At 43.1% G+C, this 18,522-nt stretch overlaps 1 protein-coding gene and 2 non-coding genes across 4 annotated transcripts in view; all 3 read right to left on the minus strand.

Moving 5' to 3' along the window:
* Positions 1-8,095: 8,095 nt before the first annotated feature.
* Positions 8,096-18,522, minus strand: part of eprs1 (glutamyl-prolyl-tRNA synthetase 1) — an 86,441-nt gene continuing 76,014 nt past the window's right edge. For both annotated transcript variants that reach the window (XM_031788435.1, XM_020470354.2), the window contains exons 24-34: positions 15,505-15,714; positions 15,212-15,284; positions 14,862-14,941; positions 14,518-14,619; positions 11,341-11,496; positions 10,437-10,634; positions 10,135-10,308; positions 9,482-9,642; positions 9,225-9,303; positions 9,033-9,097; positions 8,096-8,872 (exon numbers count right to left, since the gene is read on the minus strand). In XM_031788435.1, the coding sequence (XP_031644295.1) occupies positions 8,722-8,872; positions 9,033-9,097; positions 9,225-9,303; positions 9,482-9,642; positions 10,135-10,308; positions 10,437-10,634; positions 11,341-11,496; positions 14,518-14,619; positions 14,862-14,941; positions 15,212-15,284; positions 15,505-15,714 (1,449 nt within the window). In that variant the 3' untranslated portion in view covers positions 8,096-8,721. The remainder of the gene's footprint in view (positions 8,873-9,032; positions 9,098-9,224; positions 9,304-9,481; positions 9,643-10,134; positions 10,309-10,436; positions 10,635-11,340; positions 11,497-14,517; positions 14,620-14,861; positions 14,942-15,211; positions 15,285-15,504; positions 15,715-18,522) is intronic.
* LOC116353516 (small nucleolar RNA SNORA5) lies at positions 9,779-9,915 on the minus strand. The gene has a single exon (XR_004202950.1). It is a non-coding gene; the product is annotated as a small nucleolar RNA SNORA5 (small nucleolar RNA).
* LOC116353517 (small nucleolar RNA SNORA5) lies at positions 11,021-11,158 on the minus strand. Its single transcript, XR_004202951.1, has one exon. It is a non-coding gene; the product is annotated as a small nucleolar RNA SNORA5 (small nucleolar RNA).

Consider the following 18,522-nt stretch of genomic DNA (forward strand, 5'->3'; position numbering starts at 1 on the left):
TATTTTCCTTTTTTCCAGAAAAGGGAGTTACTCTCCAGTCTAGTAGGTGGTTTTAATGCAACATTTATTGGATGCCAACCGCTGTGAAGTTGTCCATCAAACCCAGTTTTAGCTCCACCATGGCTTGAGTTGAGCTGAAGCGCACGTCTTCATATGTTTAATATTGGGTTCTTTGCCAAACACAATCAAGTTAAGCTGCACTTTAATTACCTTCCGCTTTTGTAATATTATACACTACCTTTCAAAAGTTTGGGGTCACTTAGAAATGTCCTTGTTTTTGAAAGAAAAACACATTTTTTTTGCCCTTTAAAATAACATCAAATTGATCAGAAACAGTGTAGACATTGTTAATGTTATAAATGACTATTGTAGCTGGAAACTGCAGATTTTTTTAATGGAATATCTACATAGGCGTACAGAGGCCCATTATCAGCAACCATCACTCCTGTGTTCCAATGGCACGTTGTGTTAGCCAAAGTTTATCATTTTAAAAGGCTAATTGACATTAGAAAACCCTTTCGCGATTATGTTAGCACAGCTGAAAACTGTTGTTCTGATTAAAGAAGCAATACATCTGGCCTTCTTTAAACTAGTTGAGTATCTGGAGCATCAGCATGTGTGGGTTCAATTACATGCTCAAGATGGCCAGAAACAAATTACTTTCTTCTGAAACTCATCAGTCTATTCTTATTCTGAGAAATGAAGGCTATTCCATGCGAGAAACTGCCAGAAACTGAAGATCTCGTACAACGCTGTGTACTACTTCAATGAACAGCGTCTCTAACCAGAATAGAAAGAGCAGTGGGAGGCCCCGGTGCACAACTAAGCAAGAGGACAAGTACATTAGTGTCTAGTTTGAGAAACAGACACCTCAAGTCCTAAACTGGCAGCTTCATTAAACAGTTCCCGCAAAACACCAGTCTCAACGTCAAGTGTAGAGGCGACTCCGGGATGCTAGCCTTCTAGGCAGAGTTCCTCTGTCCAGTGTCTGTGTTATTTTGCCCATCAATCTGCCCATTAATCATTTATTTTTATTGACCAGTCAGATGTAGGCAGTTTCAAAGAAAAAGCCATAAGGCCAGCATCCCATGGTGCAACTGATGATCGAAGTCAGCCTGCAGGTGCTAGGCCCGCCACAAGGAGTTGTTAGAGCGCGATGAGCCAAGTAAAATTGACAAGGGTCAGATTTAGCTACATTTAGGCATGGCTTCCTTGTTTTGAGTTTGAGTTGTATCAATCTGCTGGAGTTGACCAAGTATTTCATATTAAACCTACCTCACATGGTGACTAGAACGGGCACACGCATCCATTCGCGTGCGCCAACTTACACATTGATTTTTTCCATCCCCACCAGACGCGATAAGGACACACGCATGTTGAAATATCAAAACGAACATGTCCTGAAATTAAATGTTTGTTCCCCCTAGTGTTCACCCCCAAAACCAGGCAACGGTGTGCTTTAGGACCATGCGGATGCCTCCGAGCGGTCGGGTAGGCTGTATGAAGCGTTTATCTGACTGAAACAAATAATTAGGTTCCCCCACTTCTAAAACCAACGTTGCGCCCCTGTATTCAATAGTTGCCATTATACACCGATTTAGGCTACGCAGCAGAACATTGGAGCGAAATAGGGGGGTAGACTGACAGGGACTCAAACAACCCCAGTTCTCTTATGTTGTGACAGTGCCACGAAAGTATTTTTGTTTGTACTCATTGCGCACCACGGCCGTTAGAAGAGAGTATGCCGCCTATAGTCTGAAATTTCCAGGGGGAAACGTGGTGTGTGCGAATTATTCGATTTATAAGCGTGAGTACGCAGCGACGCCTGTTTGAACGAGTGTATTACAGTAGATTGATGGCTGTTTGTTTTGCCCCTACTTTTGACCACCCACCCACACAACCCTTGGTACGTAACCATGGTTCCTTCCTGAAAATAAGTGCAGGCAAAATCCTAGAGGAAAACCTGGCTCAGTCTTCTTTCCAACAGACAAATTCACCTTTCATCTGGACAATAACCTAAAACTCAAGGCCAAATATACACTGGACTAGCTTACCAAGACGACATTGAATGTTCCTGAGGAGCCTACTGTAGTTACAGTTGTAACTTAAAATTGGCTTAAATCTATGGCAAGACTTGAAAACGGCTGTCAAGCAATGATCAATAACCAAATTGACAGAGCTTGAAGAGTAAAAAAAAAATACAAAAAAAATGGGCAAATATTGTACAATCCAGTTGTGCAAAGCTCTTAGACTTACCCAAAAACACTCAGAGCTGTAATCGCTGCCAAGGGTGATTCTAACATGTATTCACTCAGGGGTTGACTACTTATCTAATGAAGATAGTGTTTTTTATTTATTTTTATTAATCTTAAAAAGACAAACAAAAATTGAGTATTTTGTGTAGATCATGAAAATAAATACAATTAAAATCCATTTAAATCCCAATTTGTAAAAAAAAATGCCAGTGAAACAAGTCTACTCAGGCGAGAAAAAATCCAAATGTATATCCCCATTGGAAAATATAAATGGACTGATGGTATTGTAACTGACATGTCTGTGACTGACAAAAACAAGATAAAAACTTTTGATGCACAACTACATTTTGAAATTGCACCTAGTGTATTTTATCAACTATTCTTTCTCTCAATAGTAAATTGAGATCCAGACTGAGTTCCCCTAGCGGCTGGGAGCCCTAAGCAACCGCCTTTGTTGCTTATGCATGGAACAGGCCCAGCTGCCACCAAAGGTGTCAGCTGGAGAGGACATGCACGAACAGGGAATTGTACTTTGAAGCGAATTAGCATTTTAGAATCAGAGTAAATCGAGCCAAAAGTCACCTTGTCTAATATTTTCACGGTTATCAAAACGTCACTCCAGGGAAAGCCTACATGAAACACAGATCTTATTTGAAGTGGTTTCAAAATCCAAGGGAAAAAAATATTAAAACCATTTCCATGATTGACTACTAGGTTTTATGGGTATTATGAAACATCCACTGTTTCTTTGTGATGTTTTCTGTATGCCGATACAGAGTGCAGTGAAACCCAGTTTGCAGTTACATTTTTATTTATTTAACCTTCACCTGGAACCAAAAGGGGTTCTTCTATGGGGACAGCCGAAGAACCACCTTTTTTTCTGAGAGTACTTGTTACTAACATGTCTAACCTTTACATACAGTATTTCCTTTAGGAATATAGTGGAGTAAAAGTTTTCTAAAATATCAATAGTAAGGTAGACACCCCAAAAAATAACTTAAGTAGTACCTGAAAGTATTTATACTTAAGTGCTTTACACCACTGACTACTCGTGGCACCATTAAAGCTTTCTATTGTGAAGATAAACACATTGGGCTTAATGTTTCCTGGACAGATTAAACCTACGTAGTCCTTGACCAAGCATTTTAGCTCAGAATTAGGTTTAATTTGTCCTGGAAACCGGCCCAGTCTTTTAATGATTGTTTTTAGAGTGTGTTTTTTCATTTTAAGCCTGCATGCAAACACATTTCCCTATGTGATAAGAAAGACTACCTTGAAATGTTCTACTCAAATATCTTATTAAAATAGTACAATAACATACCATTGTGTGGCTTTGATCTGTAGAGAATATAATAGTGATCTGTAGACAAGTGTCTTCACTCTAATATAGTTCAGAATGAGACAAGAAAACACGTGGAGCTTTCATATCGTTCAGAATATGAGACAAGGAAACATGTGGATTCAGAATATGAGACAAGGAATCACATTGAGCTTTCATATTGTTCAGAATATGAGACAAAACACACAGAACTTTCCGCCAAGTGCTTTATGACGTTACATCACTTCAAGGAGTGACAAAAACAAACATCTCAAAAGTACTGCATCTGGTAAAAAAAAAAAAAATGTGTGTTGTGTGTTCAACAGCATGAACATACAATACTGACGACAGATCAGCTGCTGGATAGACAATTATTGCCGATAACAGTGGTAACCAAACTTAGTCCTGTACCCCTTCAAACATTCAACCTCCAGCTGCATACCCCCTCTAGCACCAGGGTCAATGCACTCAAATGTTTTTTTTGTTGCCATCATTGTAAGCCTGCCACACACACAAACACAACACATTTATTAAACACAAGAATGAGTGCGAGTTGTCACAACCCAGCTCTTGGGAAGTAAACAAAGCTCTTATAGGACCAGAGCACAAATAATAATCAATAATTTTGCTCTTTATTTAGCCATCTTACATATAAAACTTTATTTGTTCATTAAATTGTGAATAACTCACCCCAGGTTAATGAGAAGGGCATATTTGAAAGGATGCACATAACGCTGCATTGTTGGGTTGTATTGGAGAGTCTGTCTTAAATCCTTTTCTACACACCTTTTCTGAGCCTGCATTTCGTTTTCATGCTAGTGAGGGCCGAGATTCCACTCTCACATAGGTACGTGGTTGCAAAGGGCATCAGTGTCTTAACAGCACGATTTGCCAATGCAGGATACTGAGCGCAGACCAATCCAGAAATCTGGCAGCGGCTTCTGATTAAATTAAATATTCACAAAACCACTTGCTGCAATTTCGATGAGGCTCTCTTGTTCAGATATCGGTAAGTGGACTGGAGGCAGGGCATGAAAGGGATAATGAGTCCAGTTGTTAGTTTCATCCGTTCAGGGAAAGTACCTGCGTAATTGCTCACCCAACTCACTCAGGTGCTTCGCTATATCACATTTGACATTGTCAGTAAGAAAGACCTGTGTGTTGTCCTTGTTAATGCAGACAAAGAGCTCCATCTTCTTAATCATAACCTCAATTCTGTCGCACATTGAATATAGTTGCGGACAGTCCCTGCAATCCTAAATTCAGATCATTCAGGCGAGAAAAAACATCACCCAGATAGGCAGGTCGTGTGAGAAACTCGTCATCATGCAAGCGGTCAGACAAGTGAAAATGATGGTCAGTAAAAAAACTAAGCTCGTCTCTCAATTTCCCTTTGATAACCAGCGCTGCTGTTGTAAAACCGTTACATGGTCGCTGCCCATATCATTGCATAGTGTAGAAAATACACGAGAGTTTAATGGGCCTTGCTTTAACAAAGTTAACCATTTTCACTGTAGTGCCCAAAATGTCTTTCAAGCTGTCAGGCATTCTCTTGGCAGCAAGAGCCTCTCGGTGGATGCTGCAGTGTACTCAAGTGGCACATCGGGAGCAACTGCTTGCACGCACGTTAACTATGGAACGACATTTGGGTCATAAAGCACGTAGTCAAAACGCGATCTTTTTAATGCTATGTGTGTAAAGTAAACAGGTGCAGGCGCAAAATTAACTTCACGCGCTAAGTTAACGCCTACACGCGTCAAATAAGCTCGTGCAAATGTGCTGGCATGCGGTCCAACATGTGCTAAATAAACGGCTGCAAGCGGTCCTGCACACGTCACATTAAACACCTACAGCTACTAAATATACACCTACACGCGCCAACTTAACGCACTGTTTAAAATGCGAATTTAACTGCCAATTTCCCTAGCTCCTCCTTTCAATAATCAGTGTTCAGTCAATTTGAAGCAACAACACCACAAATGAAGACGGAGAGAAGGAACTTCCTTATCTGCTGCAAACAGACCCTAAATGACTGCGCTTGGCTTCTGAACTCTGATAATCCTGGACTTGATGCCCTTCAGTCCACGTTAACAAGGTTGATTATTTTTAAATACTTTTATTACTTAATCGTGAAGTTGATCAGCTAGCTAACACAGAGGACAGATCTGTTTATTGCTATGCAGCTATGTTGGGAGGATTAGACACTGAGACAGCAGTGCAAGTAATTTAGGCTTATGTATCGATAATATTGTAAGTCTGATTATGCCAAGGGAGGATTTTATATTTAACTAGTATATGTAGTCGATAAACTCAGCAAAAAAAAAAAAAAAAAATCCAAATAACTTCACAGATCTTCATTGTAAAGGGTTTAAACACTGTTTCCCATGCTTGTTCAATGAACCATAAACAATTAATGAACATGCACCTGTGGAAAGGTCGTTAAGTCACTAACAGCTTACAGACTGTAGGCAATTAAGGTCACAGTTATGAAAACTTAGGACACTAAAGAGGCCTTTCTACTGACTCTGAAAAACACCAAAAGAAAGATGCCCAGGGTCCCTGCTCATCTGCGTGAATGTGCCTTAGGCATGCTGCAAGGAGGCATGAGGACTGCAGATGTGGCCAGGGCAATAAATTGCTATGTCCGTACTGTGAGACGCCTAAGACAGCACTACAGGGAGACAGGACAGACAGCTGATTGTCCTCACAGTGGCAGACCACGTGTAACAACACCTGCACAGGATCAGTACAGCCGAACATCACACCTGCAGGACAGGTACAGGATGGCAACAATAACTGCCCGAGTTACACCAGGAACGCACAATCCCTCCAATGCTCAGACTGTTACACCGAGGCCTGTACTCTGGAGTCGGATCGATTTGGAGGGTCCGTCATGGTCTGGGGCGGTGTGTCACAGCATCATCGGACTGAGCTTGTTGTCATTGCAGGCAATCTCAAGGCTGTGCATTACAGGGAAGACATCCACCTCCCTCATGTGGTACCGTTCCTGCAGGCTCATCCTGACATGACCTTCCAGCATGACAATACCAGCCATACTGCTCGTTCTGTGCGTGATTTCCTGCAAGACAGGAATATCACTGCTCTGCCACGGCCATCGAAGAGCCTGGATCTCAATGAGCACGTCTGGGACCTGTTGGATAGGAAGGTGAGGGCTAGGGACAGGGCCGCTCCCCCCAGAAATGTCTGGGAACTTGCAGGTACCTTGGTGGAAGAGTGGGGTAACATCTCACAGCAAGAACTGGCAAATCTGGTGCAGTCCATGAGGAGATGCACTTGGTGGCCACACCAGATACTGCCTGTTAAGTTTTGATTTTGAACCCCCCTTTGGTCAGGGACACATTATTCCATTTGTGTTAGTCACATGTCTGTGGAACATGTTCAGTTTATGTCTGTTGTTGAATCTTATGTTCATACTATTTACACGTTAAGTTTGCTGAAATAAACGCAGTCGACAGTTAGAGGACGGTGCTTTTTTTGCTGAGTTTATTTCTCATCATATTTGTGCCTCTTTGATGGTCCAACGTCCCCGTCTGTTGTTCGGTGCTTTGCCGGGAAAGGGGGCAGTATCTCTTCAGCTGCATCAGATTCACAACTGTCAGTGTCTATGCTAGCTGGGCTAACAACACATTTAGAATTACTGATGCTAGCATTGGATGTGCTCGTGGAAGCAGAACAACTTGTGTCGTCGACAGATGCAGGTATTATTATATTCTGCCGGTAGTAGCAGTAGAGCTGGTATGTGTCTATGGACGCGGGCCTATTTTAGTTTTTAACCATTTATTCATTTTCGAGCAAACGGAATGAGCAGTGGCTACGTTTGGCTACATATGTACCGTTAGTGGAATTCCCGCGAGAGTAACAGTTAATGTGATTGGATGTTAATTATTTGACTAGGCTACCTGTATTTGACATAGTGTTGTTATTTCTCTCTGCACTACATGGTTTCATTTTATTTTTCGCAGTGAAACAAGGCTACTCGGGCGAGAAAAAAACCTCACCCAAATGTATAGCCAGCCCCGTTCAAAAATGTAATTGGACTGTTTGAAAATGTTTAGAATTATTCTAATAAAAAATATTTTTAAATGTGAATCATATTTTTATTTGGCGTACCCCCGACGGCATTGCGTGTATCCCAGTTTGGGAATACCTGATCTATAACAATGCAGTAAATCATATTTGGCACATCATTGTGCATGATCAATTATATTGGAGGTAAAAATTACTGTATCCTACAATAGTAAAATAAAACTCAATTGATTGCCTGACTTTTGAATCACTGATTCATTTGTAATGTGAATAAAAACCCTGGGAAAGTGGACAGTTTCACTTTCCACACCTGAACATAAAACAAATATTTCTGTCCTGTCCGCACCTGAACAAGTCCCTCTTCCTCCTGATGTGTGCACTCGCTTGGACGATCATCAACACAATCCCCCCTTTACAGATTAAGTGCAGATAATGTACAGGTAAAAACAGCTCTCAAATGATAATGCCTATACAGTGGAATTTGAGAATCCCTTTATTATAGAAAAGTTTTAGAATTGCGTTAGAGGAACTCAAGAGTACAGGTAATTACATGTGATAGTTCCTTATTCCATGTTGTATGCAGTATTCCTATGAGTTTGTACTGGGGACAAATGTCACCACCCACCACCCACCTATAGTACACACCCAATAGCTACGATATCAGTTCAGTTGGTGGGAAACATCTTGCCTGAGTACCATGTCATCTTTCTACCTGGGAAAGGTCCTGAGATAAGGTAGGGTGGGAGTGAGAAAGGGACAAAAATATAAAGATTGTGTCATTGGGTATAAAGGGTCATTTTTGTTACATTTGGGGCTAGTGGGAGAAAATAGCTGACTATGGAGAGTGTCTTGTCAATCTTGAGGGGTTGGGCCACCATTGCAAGGTTAGGGTCAAAAGGAAAGGAACACACTACAAGGTGTTGACTCTGGGTATATCTCAATAGTCTAAAGAGACGTCATCTCCTCGTCTCTTCTCCATCTCTGCTGATTTGAAAGCGCATGATAGGTGAAAACAAATCTTTGTTCACAAGTATTTTCTTTCACCTATCCGCTTCTTTCTCATATCCCAGATCGAGGAGAGAAAGCCACTTAAGACTGTATTTAGTAGCTGCGGCCAAACAGGGTGTAATACTGTGCGGCCTCCTTGCCGCTGACGCACATCTGACCCGGCTGCAGGGGCTTGAGGGGATTGAAGGGGATACACAGGCTCTTTGCACCCATGGAGGGGGCACCGGGCTCCAGATCCTGGTCCCTGCAGAGGGGGAGAGAGAGAGGGGCACCGGTAACACTTCACTTAGAGCAGATAACGCATCTTGATGTGAAGGTGTTAGGGAGGAGTTCCTAATGTTTGGTATAGTCAGTGAATGTTAGCATGCATCTCAGTCATTGAGTGGTACTTGAGTGAGTCTTACTTGGCAGTGGTCTTCTTGATCCAGTCTTCACACTCGATGCCTCCACAGAAGGGGATCTGGACAATCTGTGGTTATCAACATAAAACAAATACATGTAAGTCAGTTCATTTATATTACTTAAGCCAGCCAGACATGGACACGATTCATCTGATGATTGGGAATCTAACAGAAACAAACTTCAACGTAACACACCCTGCCCTGGTCCAGGTCTTTCTGGAACAGTTCCATAGAGTCTGCTACCACCATGTGTTTGTTCAGGTCGTCCGATGCCCTGCAACACAGAGGAAGAGGCATATTAGTCACACTATGTGTGTGTGCGCGTGCATGTTAGCACCTGTGCAGTAGCTCAGAGAGCGCGAGAGAGTGAGAATGAGAGGGATTGTGGGTGTTACAAGATATTGCCCTTGATTTCCTCCAGTTGGTGTGTGTGTGGATCAGCATATGCATACCTCTTGAAGAGGTTGGTCTGGATGTCCTCCAGTAGCTGTATGAGTCTCTTCTCGGTGTCTGCCTCGGGCAGGATGATCTTCTCCCCCGTGTCTCTCCTCACGGCCACACACTGACCCTGCTTCAGATCCTTAGGACCCACCTCAAGGCGAATGGGCACGCCCTGAGAGAGAGGGATGGAAGGAGGGGTGGAGAGAGGATGGAGAGCAAGAAAGAAAGCGAAGAAGAGAGAGAGAGTATAGAGATGCAGACATTTCCTTTCAATTGGAATGATGAGAAGTTTATCCCTGAAATCAACCAATTGTCAGTAGTACAAATTTATCCCCAACATCCATGGAAAATGTACATGAGGCCCATGAACTACAGGTTCACTGTGGCAGCCATTTTGGCCAGTGCGGTCCATTTTAGAGGAAGCACTGAATGAGACAAGGCTGCAAACTTTCTAATGCCCCTAGAAAGGGTTCTGGGGATTATTGCAACAATAATAATCATAATATACACCATTTAAGATCTACTTTTATCCAAAGAGACATACAGTACAGTGAGTGCAAAATGTTTAGTGTATGACTCCAGTGACAACCGAAACCACGACCCTGACGTTGTGGAGCCAGTTCTTACAAACTGAGCCACACAAGACCGTGAGTGGTGGCTTTACCTTGAGTTCCCAGTGGTTGAACTTCCAGCCGGGAGAGTAATTGTCTCGGAGGTCGGCCTTTACCCGGGTCTCTCCCCTCTGCAGCCGGGCCAGGTACTTGGAGCACTGGGCCAGCAGAGACTCCTTCTCAGCCTCAGGCAGGGAGGCTGTGATGCCACACGGGATGATGATCACCTGGAAGATGAGAGCAGGAGAAATTGCAGGGTTCTAAAATTTGACTAGGGCCAATAAAAGGTGAAATTCTTTACCTTTTGCCAGGCAGTCGTTATTAAGGTGGAATCAAAATGTAGATCAAAACATACCTGGAGACAGGCAACTCTGGGGGGCAGCACCAGGCCCATGTTGTCCCCATGTACCATGGTGAGCACGCCGATAGTGCGGGTGGTGATGCCCCACGAGTTCTGGTAGGCTAGCTGCTTCTCACCCGGCTTTCTGGGGTCCTCGAACTCGATGTTAAACATCCGGGAGAAGTTTTGGCCCAGGTGGTGGGATGTGGCACCCTGAGAGGAAGAGAACCATTCAACTTGTTTTTTTATATATATTTTATGAATCATATTTTTACATTCAGATGAATTGATGATAGAAAGGTGGTGGCACCCTGAGAGGAAGAGGAAACATTTACTTAAGCATCAATAAATGTGTGCCTAAGAGGTTGTTTTGCTGATAGAGTATTTCACTGTTCTTTATAAAACTGCATTACAAGCTAGTGTCTTTGGTTTGGTTTTTCGACTAAGAGGCCAAGTTTCCCCAGGTCTTCTATTAGGCCAGAATTAACCATGGACAAGAACTGTTGAAGGCTCTAGCCATTTTAGGAGAACTTCCTATAGATTGCTTACAAAGGGCTAGGAAAAGAGACAGGAAAAATCTGAAATCAACGAATAGGCCCTATTGTCCGTAGTACAAATTTATCCCCATCATCCATGGAAAATGGGATGTGAGGCCCATTAACTACAGGTTCACTGTGGCAGACATTTTGGCCAGTGCGGTCCATTATAAAGGAAGCGCTGAATTTGACAAAGCTGTAGACTTTCAAATACTTGAGGTGGGTTTTAATTCAATTAACGTGATGGATATAAGCACTTATGGATGAAGTCTCCAGCAATTTTATAGCACCTTCATACATTTTGCTTACACCTACACCCATTAAACAACTGTCTCAATCCAGAATTTTGTGGTACAAAATCCAAATGTGGCGGCAGCCTATACCTGGATGGCTCTGCCACTGGCAGAGATGAAGGCCTCCACAGTGGTAGTGTAGTCTCCTCCTGCAAACTTCTCCTTCTCTGTCTTTCTGCCCTTTACCACAGGGATGGCCATCAGCTCCTCGTAGACCCGTGCGTACAAGTCAAGGATCTGTAACACCTGGACAGATGCACAGACGGGGAGAAGATGAGTCAGTATTTATTAAAAGACTAAGGGGGGGGGGGGGGGGGGGTCAAAAGGTATGTTGAGGGAGAAAAATGGTTTTATACATCTATAAATGTAGAGATGAAAGATTTGCCATTTGGGTCACTTCAAAGTGATTCAAATGACAGTTTTACAAATGATAAGTGCAGTAGCTTTGTTCACAGATCGCAGGTCAGATTTCTCCAAGTCTTTATTTATTTATTTATTTACCTTTATTTAACCAGGTAGGCAAGTTGAGAACAAGTTCTCATTTACAATTGCGACCTGGCCAAGATAAAGCAAAGCAGTTCGACAGATAAAACGACACAGAGTTACACATGGAGTAAAAACAAACATACAGTCAATAATGCAGTATAAACAAGTCTATATACAATGTGAGCAAATGAGGTGAGAAGGGAGGTAAAGGCAAAAAAGGCCATGATGGCAAAGTAAATACAATATAGCAAGTAAAATACTGGAATGGTAGTTTTGCAATGGAAGAATGTGCAAAGTAGAAATAAAAAAATAATGGGGTGCAAAGGAGCAAAATAAATAAATAAATTAAAATTAAATACAGTTGGGAAAGAGGTAGTTGTTTGGGCTAAATTATAGGTGGGCTATGTACAGGTGCAGTAATCTGTGAGCTGCTCTGACAGTTGGTGCTTAAAGCTAGTGAGGGAGATAAGTGTTTCCAGTTTCAGAGATTTTTGTAGTTCGTTCCAGTCATTGGCAGCAGAGAACTGGAAGGAGAGGCGGCCAAAGAAAGAATTGGTTTTGGGGGTGACTAGAGAGATATACCTGCTGGAGCGTGTGCTACAGGTGGGAGATGCTATGGTGACCAGCGAGCTGAGATAAGGGGGGACTTTACCTAGCAGGGTCTTGTAGATGACATGGAGTCAGTGGGTTTTGCGACGAGTATGAAGCGAGGGCCAGCCAACGAGAGCGTACAGGTCGCAATGGTGGGTAGTATATGGGGCTTTGGTGATAAAACGGATTGCACTGTGATAGACTGCATCCAATTTGTTGAGTAGGGTATTGGAGGCTATTTTGTAAATGACATCGCCAAAGTCGAGGATTGGTAGGATGGTCAGTTTTACAAGGGTATGTTTGGCAGCATGAGTGAAGGATGCTTTGTTGCGAAATAGGAAGCCAATTCTAGATTTAACTTTGGATTGGAGATGTTTGATATGGGTCTGGAAGGAGAGTTTACAGTCTAACCAGACACCTAAGTATTTGTAGTTGTCCACGTATTCTAAGTCAGAGCCGTCCAGAGTAGTGATGTTGGACAGGCGGGTAGGTGCAGGTAGCGATCGGTTGAAGAGCATGCATTTAGTTTTACTTGTATTTAAGAGCAATTGGAGGCCACGGAAGGAGAGTTGTATGGCATTGAAGCTTGCCTGGAGGGTTGTTAACACAGTGTCCAAAGAAGGGCCGGAAGTATACAGAATGGTGTCGTCTGCGTAGAGGTGGATCAGGGACTCACCAGCAGCAAGAGCGACCTCATTGATGTATACAGAGAAGAGAGTCGGTCCAAGAATTGAACCCTGTGGCACCCCCATAGAGACTGCCAGAGGTCCGGACAGCAGACCCTCCGATTTGACACACTGAACTCTATCAGAGAAGTAGTTGGTGAACCAGGCGAGGCAATCATTTGAGAAACCAAGGCTGTCGAGTCTGCCGATGAGGATATGGTGATTGACAGAGTCGAAAGCCTTGGCCAGATCAATGAATACGGCTGCACAGTAATGTTTCTTATCGATGGCGGTTAAGATATCGTTTAGGACCTTGAGCGTGGCTGAGGTGCACCCATGACCAGCTCTGAAACCGGATTGCATAGCAGAGAAGGTATGGTGAGATTCGAAATGGTCGGTAATCTGTTGGTTGACTTGGCTTTCGAAGACCTTAGAAAGGCACGGTAGGATAGATATAGGTCTGTAGCAGTTTGGGTCAAGAGTGTCCCCCCCTTTGAAGAGGGGGATGACCGCAGCTGCTTTCCAATCTTTGGGAATCTCAGACGACACGAAAGAGAGGTTGAACAGGCTAGTGATAGGGGTGGCAACAATTTCGGCAGATAATTTTAGAAAGAACGGGTCCAGATTGTCTAGCCCGGCTGATTTGTAGGGGTCCAGATTTTGCAGCTCTTTCAGAACATCAGCTGAATGGATTTGGGAGAAGGAGAAATGGGGAAGGCTTGAGCGAGTTGCTGTTGGGGGTGCAGTGCTGTTGTCCGGGGTAGGAGTAGCCAGGTGGAAAGCATGGCCAGCCGTAGAAAAATGCTTATTGAAATTCTCAATTATGGTGGATTTATCAGTGGTGACAGTGTTTCCTATGACACATAGGCCTATTGATCATTTCTCTGTTGCACGTTCTCTTTTCTTCTGATCCATCCACGACCACAGCAACACTCAACAATACATATATCTAGCTATATCCCTAGAATTACAAACGAGACTCATTTTAAATTAGAGTGATAAAGAATAAAAGTGTTATTTAGCTGACAAATGCATGTTGGAACGGTTAATAATATTGGCTCCTGGCTGTCAATCCGTCTGTCTGTGTGCAACAGCTGATGATGTGCAGGATTTGATGTTGCTAGCTTGAACTTCTAAATGAAAATTGGAATTGTGACGGATTTTCATTCAGCAAGGGATTGAGAATATTTCCTTGCTAGTTGAGCGGATAATAATAACGAAAGCCAGCTCTGTCTACTACTGGTAGGTGAAGCAAGCTAGCTAGCTAGTTTTGCTGGCTAGCAAACAGATTCCATTAGTTCCACCCACGCATTGCTTGCAAATAGGTGGGTGATTAGCCTACAGCCAAATAAACATTCATGCAAACTTTGCAGAGTTGCTAGCGGGCTAAGTGCTTTCCTATTGGATGTTACATTTACCATTGTTTGAATGCACTCCCCAGACATGACAAGTCCAAACTCAACATTCAAGACAGAAAAGTAAGATCTAGTCTCATGGACAGTTGAAAATAAATTGACCTGGTTACCTCTTCCGCGGCCTCCTCCTTGGTGGCAAACGCTGTGTGTCCTTCCTGCCACAGGAACTCTCTGGTCCTTAGGAAGGGCTGGGGGTGCTTGAACTCCCACCTCTGAGGAAGAAAATGAAAAATTAAATAAATGAGAAAACGAGAGAAGGAGTAAAACTCTGGATCCATTCTGTTAAGGTATCCTAAAGGGTTCTGCCAAAAGACAGTGGAAACACTGGCCATGGTTAGGCGTCTTCCATTTTTAAGTACATTTGGGCTCGTCCAATGAAGATTTTTCTTTCTGGAATTGACCCCAAATGATGATGGTGAATATGACAATTATCATTAGTGGAGTGGACACTGACCACAACGTTGCACCACTGGTTGAGTTTGATCGGTAGGTCTCTGTGGGACTGGACCCATTTGGCGTAGGCAGGGTACATCACTGTAAAAAGAAGAGAGAGGTGGTACAGGAACTTTATGACAGGATTCAAATCTGGATACCGCCCAACCCTATGGGTCAGTGTCAATTCGTACATTTAGAACTGTATGGAAGAAAGACCGGGTAGAAGTGGTGAGCATCATGGATAAAAATATAGTCATGATATACACCCATACAATAAAGCTTTTGAGACAGAGAAAAGCATCTGGAAATTCAATGCATCAAGTTTAACCTTACGGACTGACAGAAGGTGGGAAGGTGTGTGTCTCTTACCAGTTTCACTAGTGGGTCGGACAGCGATGGGCTCGGCAAGCTCAGTGTTCCCTGACCGTGTTACCCAGGCAACCTGAGGCCAGAAGACACAAACACAGTTAACTACAAATGTGTCAAATGATTTTAAAAGAAGATCTTCTTGAGCTTTCCAAAAAGACAAAATGGTGGTGTCACACACACACAAAATCACTGGAGAAGCGAGGACCAGGATTTCCAATAGGGCTCGATACACACTGAAAACACATCTCACCACAAGATGTCAGAACACCCATCACCCCCCCCAATACACACACCTCTGGGGCAAAATCAGCTATGTGGGACTTCTCTTTCTCCAGGGCAGCCTGCGAGACGAACATGGGGAAGTAGCAGTTCTCCACACCCAGCTTCTTGATCTCGCGGTCAAAGAACTCCTTGATAGACTCCCAGATAGAGTAGGACCAGGGTCGCAGCACATAGCAGCCGCTCACGTCATAGTACTCAATCATCTCTGCCTTGGTGATCACCTGGAGGGAAGGTGGAGGGCGGAGTTAAGGGTGAGGTGGTGAAGGGAAACATTGACTGGTAAACAAACAAAAAACATCACTTTCATATACAGTGCCTTCAGAAAGTATTTACAGGCCTTGATCCCCCCCCCCCCCTGAATTTAAAATGGATTTAATTTAGATTGTTTTGCCACTGGCCTACACACAATACCCCATGATGTCAAAGTGGAATAATGTTTTGAAAAATTAAAAAATAAAATAAAAATGTATAAAAAATTAAAAGCTGAAATGGCAATAAGTATTCAACCCCTTTGTTATGGCAAGCCTATATAAGTTCAGGAGTAAAAATGTGCTTAAAAAGTTGCATAATAAGTTGCACGGACACAATAGTAATGTTCAACAAGATTTTGAATGATTACCTCATCTCTGTACCCCACAAATAAAATTATCTGTAAGGTCCCTCAGTTGAGCAGTGAATTTCAAACACAGATTCAAGACCGTGCATGTCAGAGCAAAAACCAAGCCATGAGGTCGAAGGAATCATCTGTAGAGCTTTGAGTCAGGATTGTGTCAAGACACAGATCTGGGGAACGGAACCAAAACATTTCTGTAGCATTGAAGGTCCCCAAGAACACAGTGGCCTCCATCATTCTTAAATGGAAGAAGTTTGCAACCACCAAATCTTTTCCTAGAGCTGGCCGCCTGGCGAAACAAAACAATCGGTGGAGAAGAGCCTTGGACAGGGAACCAAGCCTTGGACCAAGAACCCAATAGTCACTTACAGAGCTCCAGAGTTTCTCTGTGTAGATGGGAGAACCTTCAAGAAGGACAATCATCTCTGCAGCACTCCACCAATCATGCCTTTTGGTAGAGTAGCCAGATGGAAGCCACTCCTCAGTAAAAAGGCACATGACAGCCCGCTTGGAGTTTGCCAAAAGGCACCTAAAGGACTATCAGACCATGAGAAACAAGATTCTCTTGTCTGATGAAATTAAGATAAGCATTTGGATTGAATGCCAAGCGTAACATCTGGAGTAAACCTGGAACATCCCTACGGTGAAGCATTGTGGTGGCAGCGTCATGCTGTGGGGATGTTTTTTTGAGGCAGGGACTGGAGACTAGTCAGGGTCAAGGGAAAGATGAACGGCGCAAAGTACAGCAAGATCCTTGATGAAAACCTGCTCCAGAGCATTCAGGACCTCAGACTGGGGCTAAGGTTCAGCTTCTAACAGGACAAAGGACCCTATGCACACAGCTTAGACAAAGCAGGAGAGGCTTCGGGACAAGTCTATGAATGTCCGAGCCAGAGCCCGGACTTGAACGAGATCGAACATCTCTGGAGAGACCTGAAAATAGCTGTGCAGCAACGCTCCCCATCCAATCTGACAGAGCTTGAGAGGATCTGCAGAGAAGAATGGGAGAAAACTCCAAATAGAGGTGTGTCAAGGTTGTAGCGTCATACCCAAAAAGACTTGTGGCTGTAATCGCTGCCAAAGATGTTTGTGTGTAGATTAATGAGGGGGAAAAAGTCTATCCATTTTAGAATAAGGCTGTAACTTAAAATGTGGAAAAGTCAAGGGGTCTGAATACTTTCCGAATGCACTGTATTTGTAGATGGGTACATTTGTAGATGGGTACATATAAATAATAATAAAAATAGACATTGAATATACCTTTGAGCATGATGAAGTTATGACAACGACTAGTTTTCAGTTTAACAACATTTACTAAACCGTATTTCCACAATACATGGTTGCCATTGCACTCAGGCCAGGTCCATCAAATCAAATTTAATTTGTCACATACACATGGTTAGCAGATGTTAATGCGAGTGTAGCGAAATGCTTGTGCTTCTAGTTCCGACAATGCAGTAATAACCAACAAGTAATTTAACTAACAATTCCAAAACTACTGTCTTATACACACAAGTGTAAGGGGATAAAGAATATGTACATAAAGATATATGAATGAGTGATGGTACAGAGCGGCATAGGCAAGATACAGTAGATGGTATCGAGTACAGTATATACATATCAGATGAGTATGTAAACAAAGTGGCTAGTGATACATGTATTACATAAAGATGCAGTAGATGATAGAGTACAGTATATACGTATACATATGAGATGAATAATGTAGGGTATGTAAACATTATATTAGGTAGCATTGTTTAAAGTGTCTAGTGATATATTTTACATCATTTCCCATCAATTCCCATTATTAAAGTGGCTGGAGTTGAGTCAGTGTGTTGGCAGCAGCCACTCAATGTTAGTGGTGGCTGTTTAACAGTCTGATGGCCTTGAGATAGAAGCTGTTTTTCAGTCTCTCGGTCCCAGCTTTGATGCACCTTCTGGATGATAGCGGGGTGAACAGGCAGTGGCTCGGGTGGTTGTTGTCCTTGATGATCTTTATGGCCTTCCTGTAACATCGGGTGGTGTAGGTGTCCTGGAGGGCAGGTAGTTTGCCCCCGGTGATGCGTTGTGCAGACCTCACTACCCTCTGGAGAGCCTTACGGTTGTGGGCGGAGCAGTTGCCGTACCAGGCGGTGATACAGCCCGCCAGGATTCTCTCGATTGTGCATCTGTAGAAGTTTGTGAGTGCTTTTGGTGACAAGCCAAATTTCTTCAGCCGCCTGAGGTTGAAGAGGCGCTGCTGCGCCTTCTTCACGATGCTGTCTGTGTGGGTGGACCAATTCAGTTTGTCTGTGATGTGTATGCCGAGGAACTTAAAACTTGCTACCCTCTCCACTACTGTTCCATCGATGTGGATAGGGGGGTGTTCCCTCTGCTGTTTCCTGAAGTCCACAATCATCTCCTTAGTTTTGTTGAC

The sequence above is a fragment of the Oncorhynchus kisutch genome, linkage group LG14, assembly GCF_002021735.2.
Source record: "Oncorhynchus kisutch isolate 150728-3 linkage group LG14, Okis_V2, whole genome shotgun sequence".
Lineage (NCBI taxonomy): Eukaryota > Metazoa > Chordata > Actinopteri > Salmoniformes > Salmonidae > Oncorhynchus > Oncorhynchus kisutch.